Here is a 24,010-nt window from a genome sequence, read left to right on the forward strand (position 1 = left end):
ATCAGTTTAAATTAAATGAAAGGCTCAGTTTAGATGGAGTTACAAATTAAGACACTGGCCTTTCATTTAAAGAAGTCATAGATCAGTGTTTCCAGGTACTAGTACGGTTTCCAATTCAAAATTCTTACCCCCACCCCAATTCATACGTGAGCTCTGTTGACAGGCTGTTCAACTGCAGGGACATCAATCAATGGCAAGTAACCCTGATCTGATGCTAAACTGGTGCACACGTGCACATTTCCAGCAGGGGGCACTATACAGCAACCAAGAGCAGAAATCCTGGCCAAAATGTCTTACTTCCTCAGAAATGTTATGTCGATTGTAGCAACTCAGCCACTGCCCTAACTCAGATCAGCTAACTCAGCCAATAAGAGGAAGGGGGGGGGGGGGGGGGCGGGGTAGGGAGGTGGAAAGAGAAATTATTCCTGCAACCTTCCTACTCTGTGGCTCAAAAACAGAATGACTACCATAGCCCAGAAGAACTTATCAAGGTTTCGAAGCACAACTGAAATGGCTTTGTAACTGGAGAGCTAGGGATCATAAGTACAGTGAAACCTGTAAATTAGGAACACCTAAGGGACTTGCATCAGAAGTCCTTGTTTTCAAAATGGTCATTGTATGTACAGTAAACTGGATGAGCCAAATATCCCAGGATTAGTTGCATCTCCTGCAGCGTTCCTCCTTTTTTTTTTTTTTTAAATCACCCTCACCTGGGTCGTGCCCATTTCAGAGAACTCTCCATTTCAGAGCCCCCCCAAATGCTGAGGACCACCCCCGCCACTGCCGATTTCAGACCCTCTCCTGAATGCGACACCTGCGGTTTCTTGACTCTCCAGCCCTCTCCCGATTTGCACTCTGGCGGTGGTCGACTGGCATCATGGAGCTGGCAGGGCAAGCGGGAGGGCACACGGCAGCAGGAAATCGCCATTAAAAAAATCCAACCATCTCCCAGGCTGCTGGAGGCAGCACCCTGAAGACCCATGACCCATTTCAGGAGACTGTCAGTCATTCCAGGAGGGTTGGGAACCAATGTTCGCTCTAATATTTTTTGGGGTCGTGTGTCATGCACGGTTTTCACATTTAAAAGCCGGCTCACTGGCTGCGCGGGACCTCCATAGCACTGCGTGTCCACGCGGCTTAAAGGGCACATTGTTGGGAACCCCATGCCAGATGCAGTTCCCAGTTTGAGAAATGGGGTGTTTTTTACCCAGCATCCACAGTAGAAAAAAACACTACCCCTGGGATACTGCTGTGCAAGCATTCAATCCCGGGGATAGAGTGGCTTCCCTGCCGCTATGAATGCTGGGTAAAAAGATCCCCATTCCACAAAAGCTGTTTTATTCACCCGTTGCTACCTTGCACTGACATGTGTATCCTGTGATTTAACTTGCAAATGGACTTTGTGCATTGAAGGCTGTCCTAGTTCGCAATTTGAGTGCTGTGGTTTGAAGGTGCAGCTTGTATCTAGTACAATGCAAGTTATTTGGGACTGGCAATAGTTTTTTTTTTTTTTTTTTTTTGCAAGTGTCTGTTTGTACACATTTCATTGTATATTCCAACGCTCACAATCACAAGTATTAGTGGATAGAAGCAGGACAACCAGTCAAAGGCAACAAATCACAAACTACTTTCAATTAAACCTATGCAAAGGGACACCAGGAAGAGCGGGTGCTGGTCATCAAGATCTAGGTAAGTTTGCTTGGCATTAATGGGAATTTCTAAGACTGCCTCAAAAGCTTGAGAATAACATTTAAACTCCAAATATCTGTTAAAAGAAATCTGTATGGCCAAATGTATAATGGGTAAACTCAAACACTAGATCAATGCAGTATTTAAAAAGTCTTGCTGGAGTGTCCCCAGGACTTGCACAACAGGAGACATTATATAAGTAAAATCTTCATGCCAATACTTCAGAGAACACACAAATTAATTCAAACATGATGCAAAATGATCTCAAATTAACCACAAAAGAGGCACAGCAAGCTTGAAAAGTTATACAACACATTAAACAATTGAAACAAAATACAGATGAGGTTATTTTGAGAAATAGAGCCACGCTTTCCAAAGTTAGCTCAAGTTTTACTGAATTTTTTCTCTTACTTCTTTGTGATTTGAGTGGGTTCTTGTAGAGGTGGATCCAACTCAAATGCCTCATTGTCCAGCAGCCTTCGAATAGTCACATCTGCCAAAAGTTCCATAAGCCTAAACGTGTCATCTATGTTAAGGAACATGGAGAACTCCCGCTCTTTACTTCGTGTGGTCACTCGAATTATTTCTGAGATAAGTGTATTCGACGTTCTTTCTAGCCTTTTCACATCAGCCCAGGGGATAATGAGTTTCACTGAAATGTGAAAATACAATATTCAGGATTGCAGATTACAAGTTACCTTTAAGCAAACGTGTAAAGGTATTTCCCAGTACCTGCTATCTACAATGGTAGAATTAAAAGGGTTGATGTATTTTGCAGGAGATGGGTTTGCCCAACAATAATTCATACGGGAAGCCTCAACCTTTGCCATACGATTAAAAGAGGAGGTATTTCCCTCAAAGGGATACAGCTCGTCCTGTTATTGTGGTTTTGTAACCAGCCACTAGGAGTATATCATATCATTAGGCCTTCATTCAGTACTTCTACCCGATATCAATGCTGAGTTGAAGTATTCACTATGCAAGGGAAGTACAAGTAAAAATTTGTGTCCTACCACTTTTTTTTTTTTTTTTTTTTTTTACTGCAACTGTCTCCTGGCCAGCCTTCTATTCACCACTCTTCATCAACTTCAGCTCACCCAAAATGCTGTGGTACATGTCTTATCCCACACCAAGTCACGCTTACTTCTCCATCACCACTGTTTTCATTGGATCAGAGTACCCCAAAACCTCCAAGTTAAAATTCTCATCCTTGTTTAAATCCTTCCAATGTTCTCTCCCCTTCTAGCTCTAACCTCGAAAACTAAACTGCCCTACTCAAGAACACTCCATTTCGCTGACTGCAGCCTCTTGTGCATCCCCTCAACCTTCACCCCATCACTAGCATACATGCCTTCAGCCACTTAAGTTCCATTCTCTGGAAGAATCTCCCTAAACCCTCCACCTCTTCATCGCCCTCTCTTCCTTTAAGACCCATCTCTTGGACCAAACCTTTGGTCACCACTCCCTTCTGACCAAAGTAAATTAGCAAAAAATATAAAAACAGACAGTAAAAGTTTCTATAGTTATATAAAAAGAAAAAGGGTGGCTAAAGTAAATGTTGGTCCCTTAGAGAATGAGACCGGGAAATTAATGGTGGGAAACATGGAGATGGCAAAAACGCTGAACAAATATTTTGTATCAGTCTTTACAGTAGAGGACACTAAGAATATCCCAACACTGGACAAACAGGGGGCTCTAGGGGGGGGGAGGAACTAAATACAATTAAAATCACTAAGGAAGTGGTACTTGGTAAAATAATGGGACTCAAGCCGGATAAATCCCCTGGACCTGATGGCTTGCATCCTAGGGTCTTGAGGGAAGTAGCGGTAGGGATTGTGGATGCATTGGTAATAATTTTCCAAAACTCACTGGACTCAGCAAAGGTCCCGGCAGATTGGAAAACTGCTAATGTAACACCCTTATTTAAAAAGGGTAGTAGGCAGAAGGCTGGAAACTATAGACCCGTTAGCCTAACATCTGTGGTTGGTAAAATGTTAGAGTCCATTATTAAGGAGACAGTAACGGGACATTTGGATAAACATAATTTAATAGGGCAAACTCAGCATGGTTTCATGAAGGGGAAGTCATGTTTAACAAATTTGCTTCAGTTTTTTGAGGAAGTAACATACAGGGTGGATAAAGGGGAACCAGTGGACGTAGTGTATTTAGACTTCCAAAAGGCATTTGACAAGGTGCCACACAAAAGATTATTGCTCAAGATAAAAAATCACGGGATTGGGGGTAATATTCTGGCGTGGGTGGAGGATTGGCTCTCTAACAGAAAGCAGAGAGTTGGGATAAATGGCTCGTTCTCAGATTGGCAACCAGTAACTAGTGGTGTTCCGCAGGGGTCAGTGCTGGGTCCCCAACTCTTTACAATCTATATTAACGATTTGGAGGAGGGGACCGAGTGTAACATATCAAAGTTTGCAATGATACAAAGATGGGACGGAAAGTAGTGAGTGAGGAGGACATAAAAAACCTGCAAAGGGACATAGACAGGCTAAGTAAGTGGGCAGAGATTTGGCAGATGGAATACAATACTGGAAAGTGTGAGGTTATGCACTTTGGCAGGAAAAATCATAGAGCAAGTTATTATCTTAATGGCAAGAAACTGGAAAGTACTGTAGTACAAAGGGATCTGGGGGTCCTGGTGCACGAAACTCAAAAAGTTAGTATGCAGGTGCAGCAAGTGATCAAGAAGGCCAATGGAATGTTGGCTTTTATTGCTAGGGGGTTGGAATATAAAAACAGGGAGGTATTGCTGCAGTTGTACAAGGTATTGGTGAGACCGCACCTGGAATACTGCATACAGTTTTGGTGTCCATACTTAAGAAAAGACATACTTGCTCTCGAGTCAGTACAAAGAAGGTTCACTCGGTTAATCCCGGGGATGAGGGGGTGGTCATATGAGGAGAGGTTGAGTAGATTGGGACTCTACTCATTGGAGTTCAGAAGAATGAGAGGCGATCTTATTGAAACATATAAGATTGTGAAGGGGCTTGATCGGGTGGATGCGGTGAGGATGTTCCCAATGATGGGTGAAACTAGAACTAGGGGGCATAATCTTAAAATAAGGGGCTGCTCTTTCAAAACTGAGATGAGGAGAAACTTCTTCACGCAGAGGGTGGTAGGTTTGTGGAATTTGCTGCCCCAGAAAGCTGTGGAAGCTACATCATTAAATAAATTTAAAACAGAAATAGATAGTTTCCTAGAAGTAAAGGGAATTAAGGGTTGCGGGGAGCGGGCAGGAAATTGGACATGAGTCTAGGTTCGGAATGGTCATGGCCCTGTGGGTAGTGGAGTGGGCCCAGGGGCCGTGTAGCCTTGTTCTGCTCCTACTGTGTTCTAATTCTGTTAGATTTCAGGAGATGGTTTTATTCCTGTTCCTGGCTGGGGTGGAGATCGCCTTTACAGAAGGTAAGTACTGTAGAAAATATAGGGACAGAGTGATCTCCTGGAAGAATTTCGATCGCCTAGATGGGTCGGAGAGGAATTTCCCAGATTTTTTTCTCCCAAATTGGCCATTGGGTCTTTATCTGGTTTTTCGCCTCTCCCGGGAGATCACATGGGTTAGGTTGGATGCAGAGTGATAGAAGATTTGAGGTTAGGATCAGATCAGCCATGATCTTATTGAATGGTGGAGCAGGCTCGAGGGGCCGATTGGCCTACTCCTGCTCCTATTTCTTATGTTCTTATGTTCTTATTCACCGCAGTACCGAGGGAGTGCTACATGGGAGGTGTCAGTCTACATTATGTGCCAAAGTCTGCAGTGGGAATGTAACCCATAACTCTAACTCAGGCAACAGAGCTATCATCTGAACCAAGGTGGAACTCAAACAGAACAGCAGCCAGGTTTGCCAAATTGATGGAAAAGAAACTAATCATGCAAAAACAACAGCCTACATCTTGCCATTAGTTAGCCTACCCATCCACTGCATACACCTTGTAATGACAAGTTGGAAACAAGAGAGGTGTTATTGTACAAAAAGGACTATATAACAGTACACTTCATCGAAGGGGTTTGTAAATGGGCTAAACCATCCAATCAATGCAGGGAAATGTTGATCTACCTCAAAAGAGAGTGTGATCAGATGTGGCTTTCTACCAGGAAACACACATCATCCCAGCAGAAAATGTAAAATTCACAATGGGCTGGGTGGGCCAAACCCTAGCCACCTCCTACACAAATAGCAGATGGATGGCAAACACCTTCCCTTCACTTGGAGAGAGCACCATTCCAGGAATGAATGACTGGTCCATTTTGATTTTTAAAAAAAGGCACAAAATATATTCAGTAATTCGTTAGAAAAAGTAGTCCCAGAGGATTGGCAGATAACTAACGTAATACCTATTTAAGAAGGGAGATAGAACATGTCCAGGGAACTATAGGCCAGTCAGCTTAACATTGGTGGTAGGAAAAATAATGGAATCCCTACTAAAGGAGAAAATAGAACATCGAGAAATGAAAACTTTAATAGTCAGCATGGATTTTGAGACCTTGCTGACCAACCTAATTGAATTTTTTGAAGAGGTAACAGAGAGAGCAGACAAGGGTAATGCAGTAGAAGTAATTTATCTAGATTTTCAAAAGGCCTTCGATAAGGTACCACATAAGGTCAGGGAATGCGGAGTCAGGGGACAAGTAGCCGAATGGATAGCTAGCTGGCTTCAAGACAGAAAGCAGAGAGTAGGGGGTAAAGGGTAGCTATTCAGAGTGGCAGAAGGTAGGAAGTGGTGTTCCACAAGGATCAATGCTGGGACCACTGTTGTTCACAATTTAGACTTTGGAATCAAAAACACAATTTTCTAAATTTGCAGACACCAAATTTGGGGGTGGGGGGGGGGGGGGGGATGCCAATACTGAGGAAGGCTGCAACAAATTACAAGATGTTAATAAACTTGCAGAATGGGCATATAATTGGCAAATGAATTTCAGCACAGATAAATGTGAGGTATTACATTTTGGTAAGAAAAATAGGGGGCCACATATTACTTGGAAAATAAGAATCTAAATGGGGTAGAGGAACAAAGGGATCTGGGGAGTACAAATACACAAAACACAAAGTATCGACACAGATTAACAAGGCCATAAAAAAAGCAAACCAAACACTGGGGTTTATTTTTTTTTATTTTTTATTTTTTTTAAAAAAAGAGGGATAGAATGGAAAAGTAGTGAAGTTATGCTAAATTTGTATTGAACCCTGATTAGACCACACCTGGAGTACTGGTGTCCAATTCTGCTCGCCATATTATAAAATGGATAGAGGCACTGGTGAGGGTGCAAAGAAGATTTACAAGGATGATACCAGAAATGCGAGGGTACACCCATCAGGAAAGGATGAACAGGCTGGGTCTCTTTTCTCTTGAAAAGAGAAAGCTGAGGGGTGACCTAATAGATGTCTTTAAAATCATGAGAGTAGATACAGAGAGTGCTTCCACTTGTGGGGGAAGAGCAACACTTGAGGCCATCAATATAAGACAGTCACCAAGAAATTAAATAGAGAGTTCAGAAGAAACTTCTTCACCCAGAGAGTGGCAAGAATGTGGAACTCGCTACTTCAGGGAGTAGTTGAAGCGAATAGTAGAAATGCATTTAAGGGGCGATTAGATAAGCATATGAGAGAGAAGGGATTAGAGGGTTATGCTGATAGTTAGATGAGGAAAGACAGGAGGAAGCGCGAGTGGAGCATAAACACCGGCATGGACTGGTTGGGCCGAATGCGAATGGCCTGTTTCTGTGCTGTATAGCATTGTAATCTTTACATAGGATAAACAACTATGCCCCAAAAACAAACAGCAGTCCCATGACATTCGAGAATTTTCCAAAGAAGGGATTTGAAAAATAGAGGGGCAAAAGAATACAGATCAAAGCAAAGAGAGTTAAAGGGTGAAAAGCAGCAAAGAAGAAAAAGACACAGAAAGATAGAACAGCAATACAATAGAGTCAGAGAACAACCATATTTATTTACTTTATAATTAAAAATAGTTTACACCTGGATTGTTGAATGTTATTCAATTTTCCTATTTTAATCTGTTTATAATATTTGGTTTCATTAATTAAAATGTGAAGAAAATATCCACTACACACTAGTTTGCAGTGAAATACTGGCCGATACTTGCATTTAATATCTTGCACACCGCTACCCTGGCTTGAAATTAAAAGGATATTCCAGCTACTGTTCCCACAATACTAGGAGATCAAGTACAAAGTAAAGAGGGGAATGGTCAATTTTTTCCTATATACAGAACCTAGAATTTAAATTCCCAAGCATGTTAATAGCAGTTAACCATGTTCCCACAAACTGTGCATGATAAATTGCCCTGGCTCCTGACCAGTATTCGGCAGACTCTTGTAATATAAACCACACCACTGTCACCATTATTCCAAGCTATTTCCTGTCAGATTAACAATGGATGCTAAATAAGTTTGGCACAGTCCATGTAAATATACCTCTAAATTAGGAAGGGCAGTTGGAGGGAATGCCTAATATTTAACTTACAGCTTTGTTTAATATTGTAACCTTCCAAATGTAGAAAGTTAAAATCTTATGGCGTTGACAAGTTTTTCTCTCTTCCTCTTTTCCCCCCCCACCCCCCCCCGACCTTTTGACATGGAGTCAAAATTCTATATCATTTCCCTTTCAACATTGTCTCATGAAGTTTTGAGAATATCCAGCAGCATTTCCTGCTTCATTAACTCTATATTCAGCCATAAATTATATATAGGGCAAGATATTTACTCGGGCAGAATGGAGTCAGAGAACAATGACTTCTCCTTTAACTTGATCACAAGAAATAGAATTTTATTAAAATCTGCCCAATTAGATTAAACATCACATGGCCAGCACAAGACTGACATCCGGCAGCACAACTGCTGAATCTCTTAAAGGGAAGGAAAATCAGTTTATGGTTTATTTTGTGAACTTCTGCTGACGCCATTTCACATGTTCACCATATTGTATCTTTTCACTATTTACAATTATACCAAAAAATCCACACACACTTAAAATCTGATCACCATGAATACCTTTCAGCACCCAATTTTATTATATTGAAAAGTACGGACATTGCAGGCGCAATGAAATCTTTTTGCAATTCAGTTATCATCCAACCTTCCTGGCCCTCATGTGAAAATAAAGTAAGCAGTTCAATTTTTCCACTGAAGTATTCAACTCTTCACGCGAAAACTGCTCAAACAAGGCTCCTACAAGATCATAATTTCACTTTCCCTGCTGTCAAAGATTACATTAATGTACAGAGTTAAGAAAGTTTTGAGACAGATGTGACATCACAGGGCTAATGTGCAATACTTGTGGCAGATGGAATTTAATACAGAGAAGTGTGAGGTGATGCATTTTGGCAGAAGGAACAGGGAGAGGCAATATACACTTAATGGCACAATTTTAAAGAGTGTGCAGGGACAGTGGGACCTGGGAGTTAATGTGCATAGGTCCCTGAAGGTGGCGGGACATATTGAGAGAGTGGTTAGCAAAGCATATGGAATCTTGAGCTTCATAAATAGGGGTATTGAATACAAAAGTAGAGAAGTTATGCTGAACCTTTACAAAGCACTGGTTAGGCCACAAATGGAGTATTGCATCCAGTTCTGGTCACCACACTTTAGGAAGGATGTGAAGGCCCTTGAGAGAGTGCAGAGGAGATTTACCAGAATGGCTCTGGGGATGGGGATATTAGCTACAAGGACAGGTTAGAGAAGCTGGATTTGTTTTCATTAGAGCAAAGGAAGTTGAGAAGTGATTGATGGAGATGTACAAGATTATGACGGATTTGGATAGGCTAGGCAGGGCAAGGTTGTTCCCACTAGTTGATGGTACAAGGACTAGGGGACACAGATTTAAGGCTTTGGGCAAGAGATACAGGGAGGACGTGAGGAAAAACCTTTTTATGCAACGAGTGGTGAGGACCTGAGCTCGCAACCGACGGAAGTGGTGGAAGCGGAGACACTCAATGTTTAAGGGGAGACTGGATAGGCACTTGAGGGAAATAAACTTGCAGGGCTACGGGGATAGAGCGGGGGAATGGGACTGACGGGATTGCTCTACAGAGAGTCGGCACGGACCCAATGGGCCGAATGGCCTCCTTTGGTGCCGTTATGACTCTGACTTGCTTCCTTGCCCAATGTGGTTCAAGGTGCAGTGTAGACAAGATATTTGAATACTAATCTCCTCTCAGTTTTTGATATGGAGATGCCGGTGTTGGACTGGGGTGGACAAATGTAAGAAATCACAACACCAGGTTAGAGTCCAACAGCTTTATTTGAAATCACAAGCTTTCGGAGCGCTGCTCCTTCATCAGGTGAAGTGGAGAGATGCATAAAAACACAGCTTATATAGTCAGAGAATAATGTCAGATGTTTACAGGTAATCTTTCTAACTACCATTTATCACACCTCAGCAGAGAGATAATCACAGCAATCAAAGGTATAAATGGTGTCCAAACAGGTCAGGCAGGAAAACATTACATCAAAGAACAATGAGGTGGGGTCACAAGGGGTCAAATGTTGCAGATGCTGGGGTCTATGAAAAACAAAGACAAAAAGCATTTTTTTTGCTGGAAATCACAGCAGGTCCGGCCGCATCCGTGTGGAGAGAACAAGCCAATGACAACTTGAGTCTGGATGACCCTATGTCAGGTGGGGTTACATGTAGTGTGACATGAACCCAAGATCCCGGTTGAGGCCGTCCTCATGGGTGCGGAACTTGGCTATCAGTTTCTGCTCGCCGATTTTGCGTTGTCGTGCGTCTCGAAGGCCGCCTTGGAGAATGCTTACCCAAAGATCGGAGGCTGAATGTCATTGACTGCTGAAGTGTTCCCCGACTGGGAGGGAACACGCCTGCCTGGTGATTGTTGCGCGGTGTCCGTTCATCCGTTGTCGCAGTGTCTGCATGGTCTCGCCGATGTACCATGCTCCGGGGCATCCTTTCCTGCAACGTATGAGGTAGACAACGTTGGCCGAGTCACGAGTATGTACTTTGTACCTGGTGGGTGGTGTCCTCACGTGTGATGATGGTATGTGTTGATGATCTGGCATGTCTTGCAGAAGCTGCTATGGCAGGGTTGTGTGGTGTCGTGGTCGCTGTTCTCCTGAAAGCTGGGTAATTTGCTGCGAACGATGGTCTGTTTGAGGTTAGGCGGCTGTTTGAAAGCGAGTAGTGGAGGCGTGGGGATGGCCTTAGCGAGGTGTTCATCGTCATCGATGACATGTTGAAGGCTGCGAAGAACATGGCGTAGTTTCTTCGCTCCGGGGAAGTACTGGACGACGAAGGGTACTCTGTTGGTCGTGTCCCATTTGTCTTCTGAGGAGGTCTATGCGATTTTTCGCTGTGGCCCGTCGGAACGGTCGATCAACGAGTCGAGCGTCATATCCCGTTCTTACTAGGGCGTCTTTCAGCGTCTGTAGGTGTCCATCGCGTTCCTCCTCGTCGGAGCAGATCCTGTGTATTCGCAGGGCTTGTCCATAGGGGGTGGCTTCTTTAACATGGTTAGAGTGGAAGCTGGAGAAGTGGAGCATCCTGAGGTTGTCCGTGGGCTTGCGGTAGAGTGAGGTGCTGAGGCGTCCGTCTTTGATGGAGATTCGTGTGTCCAAGAATGAAACCGATTCTGAGGAGTAGTCCATGGTGAGTTTGATAGTGGGATGGAACTTGTTGATGTTATCGTGTAGTCTTTTCAGTGATTCTTCGCCGTGGGTCCATATGAAGAAAATGTCGTCGATGTATCTGGTGTATAGCGTTGGTTGGAGGTCCTGTGCAGCGAAGAAATCTTGCTCGAACTTGTGCATGAAGATGTTGGTGTATTGGGGTGCAAATTTGGTCCCCATGGCTGTTCCATGTGTTTGGGTAAAGAACTGGTTGTCGAAGGTGAAGACATTGTGGTCAAGGATGAAGCGGATGAGTTGTAGAATGGCGTCTGGGGATTGGCTGTTGTTGGTGTTGAGTACTGAGGCTGTCGCAGCGATGCCGTCATCGTGGGGGATACTGGTGTAGAGTGCCGAGACGTCCATCGTGGCGGGGAGTGTTCCTGGTTCAACTGGTCCGTGGGTGCCGAGTTTCTGTAAGAAGTCTGTAGTGTCACGACAGAAGCTGGGGGTTCCCTGTACGATGGGTTTCAGGATGCCCTCGACGTATCCAGAGAGGTTCTCACACAGGGTTCCATTGCCTGATACGATAGGACGTCCGGGTGTGTTGGCTTTGTGTATCTTTGGGAGGCAGAAGTCTCCCACGCGGGGAGTACGTGGGATGAGAGCGCGTAGGATGCTTTTGAAGGTCTGGATCGAAGGTCTTGATCAGTCTGTTGAGTTGGCGGGTGTGTTCTTTGGTCGGATCTGCGGGTAACTGTCTGTAGTGTTCCTGGTTGTCAGTATGCTTCTTTGCAATAGTCCGTTCTGTTCTGTATGACGATGGCTCCTCCTTTATCTGCTGGTTTGATGACGATGTTGCGGTTGGTCTGGAGAGCGTGGATGGCGTTGCGTTGTGCTCGGGTGACATTCTGGACTGTCTTGAGTGTCACGCTACATGTAACCCCACCTGACGCAGGGTCATCCAGACTCGAGTCGTCGTTGGCTTGTTCTCTCCACACAGATGCGGCCGGACCTGCTGTGATTTCCAGCAAAAAAAATTTTTCCTGTTTTTTTGTTTTTCATACAGACCCCAGCATCTGCAACATTTGACCCCTTGTGACCCCACCTCATTGTTCTTTGATGTAATGTTTTCCTGCCTGACCTGTTTGGACACCATTTACACCTTTGATTGCTGTGATTATCTCTCTGCTGAGGTGTGATAAATGGCAGTTAGAAAGATTACCTGTAAACATCTGACATTATTCTCTGACTATATAAGCTGTGTTTTTATGCATCTCTCCACTTCACCTGACGAAGGAGCAGCGCTCCGAAAGCTTGTGATTTCAAATAAAGCAGTTGGACTATAACTCAGTTTGAGAAAGAGAATTGGATGCAGAAATAAAATTTTAACCTTGCTACCAGTGTACCTTCATAATTTGATGTAGTACAAGTCAAAATAATGAAATGAAATACAATTCTGAATCATAAAATAGTTTTTCTTACAATTGACTGACTTAGTTTATATCCTTCATCTATTCTTACCTTCCTTACCCAGCAGGAAAGAATAGAAGCAGAGATGGTTAATGCTGAGGTAAATCCAGCCTTGACGGGGAACCCGCCCCTTCCAGCAGCAACACGAATAATAAGTCACCAGCTTTTCCAAGTCTGGGAAATTAAATCTGGTCTCAAATTTTACCAGGGCCTCCCGAAACTTCTCAGGATCTTCTTCCTGTTCTGCCAATTTGCTCCTGGTTTCTTCTGCTATAAGCCCCTGATAGCAACAGATATAAAACTTTTTAAAAAACTGTAATACAACCAAATGCAAAAGGAAAATGTTACATTTTCCACTTTAATCCCATTTTGACACTCATACTGTTGGTAACAAGCAATCTATTTTTCAGATTTAATAAAGTGAAGCTATATTTATAGAATACTGTAATAGGCTTCTCGAGCATTGTACATTTTGATCAAGTCTGTAGCTAGCCACATACCATGCATACTGATGATGCGTATATGACAAACATGCTTAGAGTGTGGGGGACTACGGTCTCCCACGTAAAGAAATAGGCAACAGCGAGCTACAAGAAATAGGTCTTTACTCCAACTCTCACAATACAGTACTGAATTCGTGAAGCCCGCGAACCTGTGATGACTCACGGATTGGTCACCTGCTGGAACCTGATTGGTTTTCCTTCTCTCAGCAGCAGGCAAGTCTGAACGTGCCTTATTCCTCTCAGCTTGCAACTGTCTTGTGGGGTGGGGGGGCGGGGGGAATACAGCAGTTAAAAGGGGATTATACAGGTTTATCTACATAGTGTTTCCCCAATGTGGCAACGCCACATACGCCCACGCCCACGCCCCCCCCCCAGAATCCTCGTTAACTGTAAAAGTCAGTCTCTGCGAAGGTTTGACCAAGCGGCCGTAGCGGCTGTAGTAGCCATCTGGCGTGAGGAGGGCTGTCTGGGAGGTCGGCCGGTTGGTTCGTCGGCTGGTCTGGCTGCCGGCGGCCGGGAAGTAAGGTTCTGGCGTGTCTTGGTCCTCTTGTGGGGCCGCCGCCAACGCGGGAGGTCTGCCCCGCCGTGGGAGGGGGGGGGGAAAAGAGCCGGCCGAAACGGGACACTGAGGTCCAGGTGCGCCGGTTTGAGGTGGTCTACTGAAATAAGGTCCGGCTTCCCGCCGACATCGATAAGAAAAGCTTTGTCCCCCGTCTCCAATACTGGGAAGGGGCCGGTGTATGGTGCCTGCAGCGGGCCTCGGTGCGCGTCCCGGCGCACGAAGATGAACTCTGCATGTCGTAAGTCTCGAGGCACGTAGGACGGCTGCGGGCCGTGTTGCGAAGTGGGCACTGGACGGAATTGCTGGGCCGCGTCCTGGTGCAGGGAATGCTGTCTGGCGGCCAACCACGGCTCCGTTGTCAGGGGGAGGAAGTCGCCTGGTACTGAGCGGTTGGCCGTAGACCATCTCGGCCGCGGAGGCGCGGAGATCCTCTTTGGGCGCGGTGCGCAATCCCAGGAGAACCCAGGGTAGTTTGTCAATCCAGCTGGTGTCAGCCAGGCTGGCGCGGAGGGAGGCTTTCAAAGAACGATGAAAGCGCTCCGCAGGCCAACAGGCTCTGTGGTGGTAGGCTGTTGTCTTGTGCAACTTGGTGCCGATGCCGGCGGTGATGGCATTCCACAAGTGGGAGGTGAACTGGGGGCCTCTGTCCGAGGATATGTCGGTCGGCACGCAGAACCGGGCCACCCATGTCGAGACGAATGCTCGCGCGACGTCGGTCGTGGTGGTGGAGAGGGGAAGCGCCTCGGGCCATCTGGTGGTGCGGTCGACGATCGTGAGGTGTGTAAAACCGTGCGACGGCGGCAAGGGGCCTACCAGATCGACGTGGACGTGGTCGAAACGCCTCTCGGGCACCGGGAAACACTCCAATGGCGCCTTCGTGTGCTGCTGGACCTTAGCGCGCTGACACACCAGGCATGTGTTGGTCCAGTCTCTCACATCCTTGTGGAGTCCAGGCCAGACGAACTTGGCGGACATAAGTTTGAGACGCACGCATCCCTGGATGTGAAAGGCCGTGGATGATGTCGAAAACTCGCTTGTGCCAGGCGGATGGGACGACCGGCCTAGGCGAGGGGACCGAGACGTCGCACAGGAGGGTTGTGCCGGCTGCGTGGAAGTGGATGTCGGCCAGGGTGAGGCTGGTAATTGACGTCCTGAGGGCCTGGATCTCCGAGTCGGCGGCCTGGTCTCTCGCTATGCTGGCGTAGTCGATGCCCAGGTGCACTGCGTGGAGCGAGGGTCTTGAGAGGCAGTCGGCCACCAAATTGTCCTTGCCGGCGACGTGGCAGATGTCCGTGGTGAACTCCGAGATGAAGTTGAGTTGGCGCTGTTGGCGCGCGGACCAGGGTTCGGTTACTTTGGCCATGGCGAAAGTGAGCGGCTTGTGGTCCACGAATGCGGTGAACGGCCGGCCTTCCAGAAGGAAACTGAAGTGCCGGATTGCCAAGAACAGGAGCTCTCTGTCGAACGTGCTGTAGGCCTGCTCATTCTTGCGCAGCTGTCGGCTGAAAAATGCCAGTGGCTGCCACGCGCCTTCGACCCACTGTTGCTGGACGGCGCCGACGGCGTAATCCGAGGCGTCCGTGGTGAGGGCGGTCTTGGCACCCGGGATGGGGTGGGCCAGTAGTGTGGCATTGGCCAAGGCGCTTTTGGTCTGGTGGAAGGCTGTCGCCATCTCGCTGGACCAGGTGAGTTGCTCTTTACCCGTTTTGCCCCTGGTGGCTTCGTAGAGGGGGCGCATGAGTGTGGCGGCCTTGGGCACGAACCGGTGATAGAAATTGACCATCCCCAAAAATTCCTGCAACGCCTTGACCGAGGTGGGCTGGGGAAAGTCCGCCACCGCCTGCACCTTGGAAGGAAGGGGAATGGCTCCCCTTGGCGAGATTCTGTGGCCGAGAAAGTCAATTTGGGCTGCTCCGAACTGGCATTTGGCTGGGTTGACGATTAGCCTGTGTTGGCTGAGGCACTGGAAAAGGGAGCGCAAATGCGCGATGTGCTCGGCCTTGCTGGTGCTGGCCACGAGGATATCTTCCAGATAGACGAACAGGAAGCTCAGGTCCCGTAGGACGGAGTCCATGAGCCGTTGGAAGGCCTGTGCGGCGTTCTTAAGCCCGAAGGGCATGCGCAGGAACTCGAACAGTCCGAAGGGGGTGGTGATGACTGCCGTCTTCTGGACGTCTGTGTGGTGGATGGGGACCTGATGGTAGCCGCGAATCAGGTCGACCTTGGAAAAGACGGACTTTCCTGCTAGGTGTGCCGAGAAGTCTTGGATGTGCGGAATGGGGTATCTATCGGGCATGGTGGCGTCGTTGAGCCGTGTGTAGTCGCCGCAGGGGTGCCAGCCACTGCCCGGCTTGGGCACAATATGGAGGGGGGAGACCAAGGGCTGTTCGAGCAGCGGATGATGCCCAGTTTTTCCATCGTGGCGAATTCTTCCTTGGCCACCGCCATCTTGGCTGGGTCCAGGCGTCTGGCTCGAGCGAACACTGGTGGTCCCGTAGTGGCGGTGTGGTGCTCAACCCCATGCTTGGCTGCCGCGGCTGAGAAAGTCAGTTGTGAGAGCCTCGGGAAATCTGCGAGTAGGCGGGCGTAGTCGTCATGCACCGGGGCGGAGCAGGACCCGACGAGGGCTGGGCTGTTGCTCTGCTGGCAGGCCAGTGAAGCGAAAGTTGCTGCGTCGACCAGGAGTCCGTGGGCGCAAAGAAAATCGGCACCCAGCAAGGGATGTGCCACCGAGGCCGTCACGAAATCCCACGTAAATCGCTGGCCGTTGAAACAAACCTCGACCCGTCGCTTTCCGAAAGTAGCGATGGCTGCGCCATTTGCCGCCACGAGGGGTGGGCCGCTGCGGCCTGCCTGGATGTCGAGCTGGGAGGCAGGAATTATGCTGCATTGGGCTCCGGTGTCGCAAAGGAATCTGCGCCCTGAAGAGAGTCGGTTATGTACAGCAGTTTACCTGCGGTGCCAATGGCCATCGTGGTGGCGGGGGTGCAGTCGAGCGGGCCTAGGCGGCGGCGCGGGGCTGGTGCGTTGGTCCGGGCGGCCAGCTTGGTTTGATCGAAAGAGCAGGGTGCTCTGCAGCGTTGGGCCTTGTGGCTGAAACGCACGTGGTAGTAGCATAGTTCTGCGGCCTGGCGTAGCGGCGCGCGCTCGGTGGTGTCGGGGAGCCTCGCGGCTGCACAGCAGAGTTGGGCGGCTGCCAGTTGTACGCAGTCCGATCGGGGACCCCGCGAAGGCAGTCTGTACCTGCTGAGGAAGCAGGCTGAGGAAAAGGGCCCGAAACAAGAAGCACTGCGGTTCAGAGCCCAGGAGCGCAAGCATCCGGCTCATCAACTGGGTCGGGGTAGAATCACCGAGGCCTGGTAGAGAGAAGCCTGCGGGCCCTCTCCTCCCCGGACAGGCCGTAAGCCTGCAGCAAGCGGCCCTTAATGGTTGAGTACTTGCCGGTCTGTGGTGGGTTCCCCAGCAGGTCGAGAACTTCAGCGGCGGTAGAGCTTGCTAGTGCTGAGACTACGTGGAGGTACCTTTCTTCATCATCTTCAACCCTGCGAAGGGTGAATTGGGCCTCCGAGTGCGCGAACCAAGCTGGTGCTTGGTGTTCCCAGAAGGTGGGGAGCTTCAAGGACGCGGCGCCGGCCGACATCAGGCTGCTGCTGGTTGCCGTCGGGTCGTTGCTGGCCTCTGTAGGACTGCGTGAGTCAGGGGCTTCGGCCGCCGACATTCGGGGTCACCAATGTGGGGGACTACGGTCTCCCGCGTAAAGAAATAGGCAACACAGCGAGCTACAAGAAATAGGTCTTTACTCCAACTCTCACAATACAGTACTGAATTCGTGAAGCCCGCGAACCTGTGATGACTCACGGATTGGTCACCTGCTGGAACCTGATTGGTTTTCCTTCTCTCAGCAGCAGGCAAGTCTGAACGTGCCTTATTCCTCTCAGCTTGCAACTGTCTTGTGGGGTGGGGGTGGGGGGGGGGGGGGGTGGGGGGGAAATACAGCAGTTAAAAAGGGGATTATACAGGTTTATCTACATACACAGTGTTTCCCCAATGTGGCAACGCCACAATAGCACAAAATACATTGTATGCATGGTCCCAGTATTTCACAAATGCTTAATTCAATGAAAGCCAAGAGACACAAACAGAAATGGGGTTTGTTGGTAACTAATTATACTTCAATAGAATGATTTTTTCTAAATTTTAAAAACTTGGTGCCATTGTAATTACTGGTTCTAAATCAGGGCATGGAGCCAAGGGTGCAATCGGCAAAACATGCCCAGAATTCACTGGATACTGCTCCGGTTTTGCTGAGGTTGATGTTTCACTCAAGTTTCCACCCAAACACATTAGTACAAGTCTGAACACAAAATCTCCCATTAATCAGTGCAATTGATTTGTGACTGGAACTCCAGCGTCACAGAGTGGGCAGGGTCTGCTTTGGCCGAATGGACTTTTGAATTTGCGTAAAAGATTGTGGACGTTTAAGCGTAAAGTAGTTATGGATGCAACTCACTTACGCTTAAAATTCCGCGATCTGTAACACTATTTCATTCGATTCCACCTACAATACACGGATATCTGAGCGGAAATCATGTGGAAACTCAAGGCCCAGATGTTTTAGTTGCAAGCGAGAGTCTAACCACCTCCCCATGACATTCAATGGCATTACCATCGCCAAATCCCCGGCTATCAACATCCTGGGGGTCACCATTAACCAGAAACTTAACTGGACCAGCCACACAAATACTGTGGCAACAAGATCAGGTCAGAGGCTAGGTATTCTGCGGCGAGTGTCTCACCTCCTGACTCCCCAAAGCCTTTCCACCATCTACAAGGCACAAGTAAGGAGTGTGATGGAATACTCTCCACTTGCCTGGATGAGTGCAGCTCCAACAACACTCCGGAAGCTCGACCCCATCCAGGACAAAGCAGCCCGCTTGACTGGCACCCCATCCACCATCTTAAATATTCACTCCCTCCACCACCAGTGTACCGTGGCTGCAGTGTGTATCATCTACAAGATGCACTGTAGCAACTCGCCATGGCTTCTTCAGCAGCCCCCCCAAACCCACAACCTCTTCCACCGAGAAGGCCAAGGGCAGCAGGCACATGGGAACACCACCACCTCCAAGTTCCCCTCGAAACCACACACCATCCTGACTTAGAAGTATATCGCCGATCCTTCATCATCGCTGGGTCAAAATCCTGGAACTCCCTACCTAACAGCGCTGTGGGAGTACCTTCACCACATGTGTTAAGTCAGTGAATGATTGAGACACGGACTAGCAGGAGAGAAAACAAAACGATCTTTACTGGTGGAAGGCATAAACGAATCTAACCAAGAGGCTCTCTAGCGCCTTTTATACAGGGGTGGTCACTGCCGGTACTGCAGTCTGAGACCAGTTATTCTCTTAAAAAGGTACATACACAACTGTAGCGGTTCAAAAAGGCAGCTCACCACCACCTTCTCAAGGGCAACTAGGGATGGGCAATAAATGCTGGCATTGCCAGTGATGCCCTGATCCCATAAACAAATATTTAAAAAAAGTCTTGATCTAAAGTAGCAAAAAACAGTTTCTTTCCAAACTATACAGACAGAAACTTGGCAATTTATTCTAACTTTTGTATTGAATCACAAAATTCTTCTTACTAGATCCATGATTTACTTGTATTGTCAAATGTTACCACTATTATAAGTATATTGTGAATTTGAACCTTCACTTTCCTGCAAGCACACTTTCAAGATGGCCAGCAGTTGCTTCTGGAAAGGCAATGTGTAGAATATAATGTGCATTGCAAGCATCCTGCTTTGTGCCCAACAGTCCCCATTATAACCAAGAATGATCTAAGCAAGGCTGTCACACATTTCAACACATATTTCTAAGTGAGGCAGTCATCCATGAATTGAGGATTCCACTCACATGGGGGAAACTAACTGCTAATTATCCAAGATATTCAATTGCTCCTCTATTAAATGCATTTTTGCTACTTCCAACTTTACACAATAAATTGTACCCTTCTTGTGCTGGTTAAAAAGAATGGAGCTCTGCACATTTATTCCAATAGAAGGTAGCAGATAAATCGGGTTTTATTGCAACACAGTATTTACTTTTTGTAAGCTGCACAATACTGAACATTTCCTCGCATTCCCCAGTGTCCCACGAAGCAGGACAAATGCTTTTATCTTAATTAGCTCAATTGTTCAGAACAATTTTGCTGGATTGCACTTACCTTTACTTTACCATGAACAAAGCTGATAACATCATCTTTATTATCAAATACTGAAAGGGTGTGCAGAAGATTCTGTTCTAACCACTCCCAGTGTTGATGGATTTCCTCCACAGTGGCACCTTTTAGAGGATGTGGAGGAAAAAAATTCAGATCATAAATTACATGTTGATATTTTGTATACAGTGACAAGTCTATGCCCAGAAGTTTATAAAAAGGGCAATCCTTTCTTTCCCTTTAACACTTCCAAGTCCAGTGAAATTTAAAAATCACACCAACTTATGACATGGATATGTGGAATTTGCATAAATGCCAAAAGGAAGTTGGTTAAAAATATTGGCCCAGAAATTTGGGTCTCCACAGGTGAGTACGCACGGGGTACTCACCCTTAAGCCCAATGGAAGTGCTAGTTTCCTGCATGCACTGCGCATGCGCGGGAAACCAGCACTTCTGTTCCCCTGAAAGAAGGGGTTGAAAGGTCGAACGTGTGCGCAGAAGAGGCTGCGCGTGCGCATCGAACGTGTTGTTTTTTTTTTTTTTTTGCAGGTTTTCCCGGGAGGGCAAGTCTCCAGAAGTTACACATAAAAAGCAGTCGCAAGGCCTGCTTTTTACAAGGTAAGTGGTGAATTAATTAAAATTAAAACTTTTTTTTTCCCCCACAGGTTTATTATTTTTTAATACTTTAAAAAGGTAAGTTTATTTTTAGCCCCGTTAGAAAATAAAATTTTCAAAAATTTAAATTGTTTAAAATAGTTATTTCATGTAATTTATAGTTTATTTTAAAAATGCGATTTTAAAAAATTTATTTGAAGATTTAGTGATGTTTTGGGGCTTATAGTATTTATAAGTTTGACAGCCCTTCCTGTCAAACTTATGAATGAAGCATTCCCTGCTCCGATTGGCTCTCCATGGCCCACGTGATCCCAGGGGACGCATCGAACTAACTGCGCCCTGGGATACGCAAGCACTGCGCGCCGGCAGTTGGAGCAGGCCCAGGATCGGAATTCCACGGGGGCCCACAGCTCAACGGCCGGCGCGCAAGGTAAGTGCAGGACGGGGGCTTGCACCCGCGGGAAGCCCCCAACCCGAATTTCTGGGCCAATAGTATTAAGAGTTTTTTGTGCAGACTTTTGTTCCTATGTCCTTCTTCACATGAATGAGTCTACTCTAGTGACACGAATTATGGCATCTAGTCCAGAGGAGCCCAAGCTGGCACCAGTTGTTGCTGGATGTGTTTTCCAGTTTTTTTCTAGGGAGCTGCTCCCCAACAATGCATGCAATGACACTGGATCTGCTCTCTTGACAATGAAATTTGGATATTCCTTATAAGGCAAAAGATTCAACCAATTTTTAGCATACAAATTCTTTTGTTGGGTGGGTGATGTGAAGCCATAACTAAGTATCATCTTGCACCTTCATTCCAATTGAGTGTTTGCAAGTATAAATCCAGCTTTTGACAAGTACCAATTTACTAAGGTTCTGTAAATAGTAACATTATATTTTCCAGCAAATGTAATTGGCAAAAATTTTACAAATACAGTTTTCTATAGTTAACTATAAAACTTGGCACTGGGACAAATGGAGACTTCTAATGAAAGTAATTCTATAATATAGATATCAATGTGAAAGGGAGGTTGGGACCAGTTGGAGTCAGTGTTGGTATATTTTAGGAGAAGACAGCAAGAAAGGCTTGCTTCGAGAGAACTGGACCAGATGTTAACAGATCTTTGTTATTTCTACTTCAGAAACATTAAGCAAATAAACTTCAGGATCTTTATTCGAATCTTTACCACCATCAAACTACAGAATCAACAAAAAGATAAAACTAAAAAAAAAATCAACTGCTTAGAATAGGTTTTGTTTTAATTTCCTTTATCCTTAATTTGCCTCTGAACATATCCACCAAGTTTTGGATATACCGTCTCTTACTCCACCCCATTGTTGTTTTCTCTTTCAAAGCCCATTTTCCATCTATACACAATCTTTTTTCAACCAGGACGATCTATGCTACAAATTTCTTCAAGACCAATAGGTGGCTTATTTTGCAAGTCAGGTCTTGGCATTCCTTACATAGTCTTTCATCTCAAGTAGAATGCTCTGCTAAAGGAGGCTGTGTCACTTCACAGCCCAGGAGGGTGAAGGGGAGGAGAAGTGGAGAGCAGCAAAGTTTAAATGTCAAGTCCAAAAATCCAAATCCAACATCGTATAGGAGCTCACCAAAGCAGAAAATTAATCAGCTTCCAAATGTGACTTTACTACTTGGTTAGTGCTGAGAAATGCAAACCAATAATGCTAGTAAAGTATCTTTCCCCCACAAAAAACCTTAAACTCAGGATTATGAGTAATCAAACAAATAAAATTTAGATTATTTAGTCCAGATCTATTGCACATTAAGAAAATGTCTTATTCGCTACATTTATAATGCTGAGAGACTTTCAAAATGTAACATCTTATAGAAAAATATGCAATATGATAAGCTTCACACAGGTCTTACATACCACAGGCTATGACCCAATACACTTGTGATCCTGGCATCTGATGCAAAATTCGAAATGGTGCGACACGGGCATTGGAGTCCAGCACTGCATCTAAAGCACCCACCAGTAGACCTGTGGACAGCAGCACGTAAAAATGTGATGCAAAGCTAATAATCTCTAGCAAGCTACAGTTGAACTACATCTCAAATTAAAATTAAAAGAATCCCATCTTGGCTCTGTTGGTAGCTACACAAAGAAACATTGCACAAACTGGCCTCTGAATAATCCTGACCAACTCTTTACCACTCCACTCCAGGAGCCTTTTGACCTTGTAACAAAAAAATTAAGTACTAAATATTGTGGCATTGCTCCCATTATCCATGCCATAGAATGCAGCTTTCTGGAACTTGCTGCAAACCAACAACATCCTAAACAGATAGCAGTTGACCATCACAAATACAGCAAATTTAATAAAAAGTGCTGCTACTGAGCCAAGCTGACACTGGTTATATCTGTAATGCTGGTATTTCAGTATTACCTTGTGCATTTTCACAATTTAACCAATCAAAAAGACAAACAGCCAAAGTAGTTAATGATACTGAAAATATAAAACGGAAGAAAAAAGGTTTTACAGGAAGACTACATATTCATCGTACAGCCTCAAAACATTATGGCAGGTCAAGGTGCTGTCCGGCCTGGATTGCATCTAAGCAATATTGAAGTTAAATTACACTGAACTGATCTAGTGACCCCCCCAAACGGTTCTAAGGCTTCCTGTTTCTTGAAACTATTCAGTCTTCAATACTATTGTACCCTGACCAAACACTACGAGATTACTGAGAACAATGAAGGAAACATTACCAAATATATTTTTTTATTTTTTATATAAATGAGTGCACCAGGAGCCAAGCAAAGATTGATGAAAGAAAGGGGGAGGAGGAGCAGAAGCTATCAGAAGACCAGTTTTCTTTAAAACTTCCAGTGCACTCACAAACTTGATCAAGTGATTAGCAAACAATCTTTAGGCTCCTGGAATAAAGCCTTGCTTGGCCTGAAAGGTAGTTGTACTGGTTTTCTGAAAGACAGCAAGAGGTACAAGCACTAGGTTTGGCGAGACAGAAAGTTTGAATCCAAGCCTGCGAGGAGCTTTGAAAATCTTGAAATCAAACTAACAAAAGTTAAATGAAAAATTAAGCTCCAGGATTGGTGGTGCACTAACACACAAGAATATGTGGCCCTTGCCCAAGGGCCTCAGCCAAGCCTTACCATGAAGCAGAAAAACTGCATACAACCACTGGATCAAAATATTCTGGCATTTAAAAATATCAGAAGGGGTGAGGCAGAGCCAGCAGGATTGTTACACTATAAATACAGATACTTGCCATTGCAGTTTGCATGCGTTTTAATGGATCGGGGGCTGGGGGAAAAAAGGTTATGCAGGGGGAGGGGGGTCCCCCCGAATAATTTTGGTTCCTAGCGTCCT

The 24,010-nt window shown here is 46.0% G+C and overlaps 1 protein-coding gene across 3 annotated transcripts in view; it reads right to left on the bottom strand.

The window, feature by feature from the left end:
* LOC147111743 (TBC1 domain family member 8-like) overlaps positions 1–24,010 on the bottom strand; it is a 102,473-nt gene that overhangs the window by 48,445 nt on the left and 30,018 nt on the right. For 2 of the 3 annotated variants that reach the window (XM_085998939.1, XM_085998937.1), the window contains exons 2-5: positions 22,549–22,659; positions 20,054–20,172; positions 12,812–13,040; positions 2,101–2,341 (exon numbers count right to left, since the gene is read on the bottom strand). In XM_085998939.1, coding sequence (XP_085855065.1) covers positions 2,101–2,341; positions 12,812–13,040; positions 20,054–20,172; positions 22,549–22,659 — 700 coding nt within the window. The remainder of the gene's footprint in view (positions 1–2,100; positions 2,342–12,811; positions 13,041–20,053; positions 20,173–22,548; positions 22,660–24,010) is intronic. The other variant, XM_085998938.1, reaches the window with a different exon arrangement.

This window comes from Somniosus microcephalus, chromosome 10 (genome assembly GCF_052327205.1).
Source record: "Somniosus microcephalus isolate GS21.2 chromosome 10, FLI_Smic_1.0, whole genome shotgun sequence".
In the NCBI taxonomy this organism is placed as follows: Eukaryota; Metazoa; Chordata; class Chondrichthyes; order Squaliformes; family Somniosidae; genus Somniosus; species Somniosus microcephalus.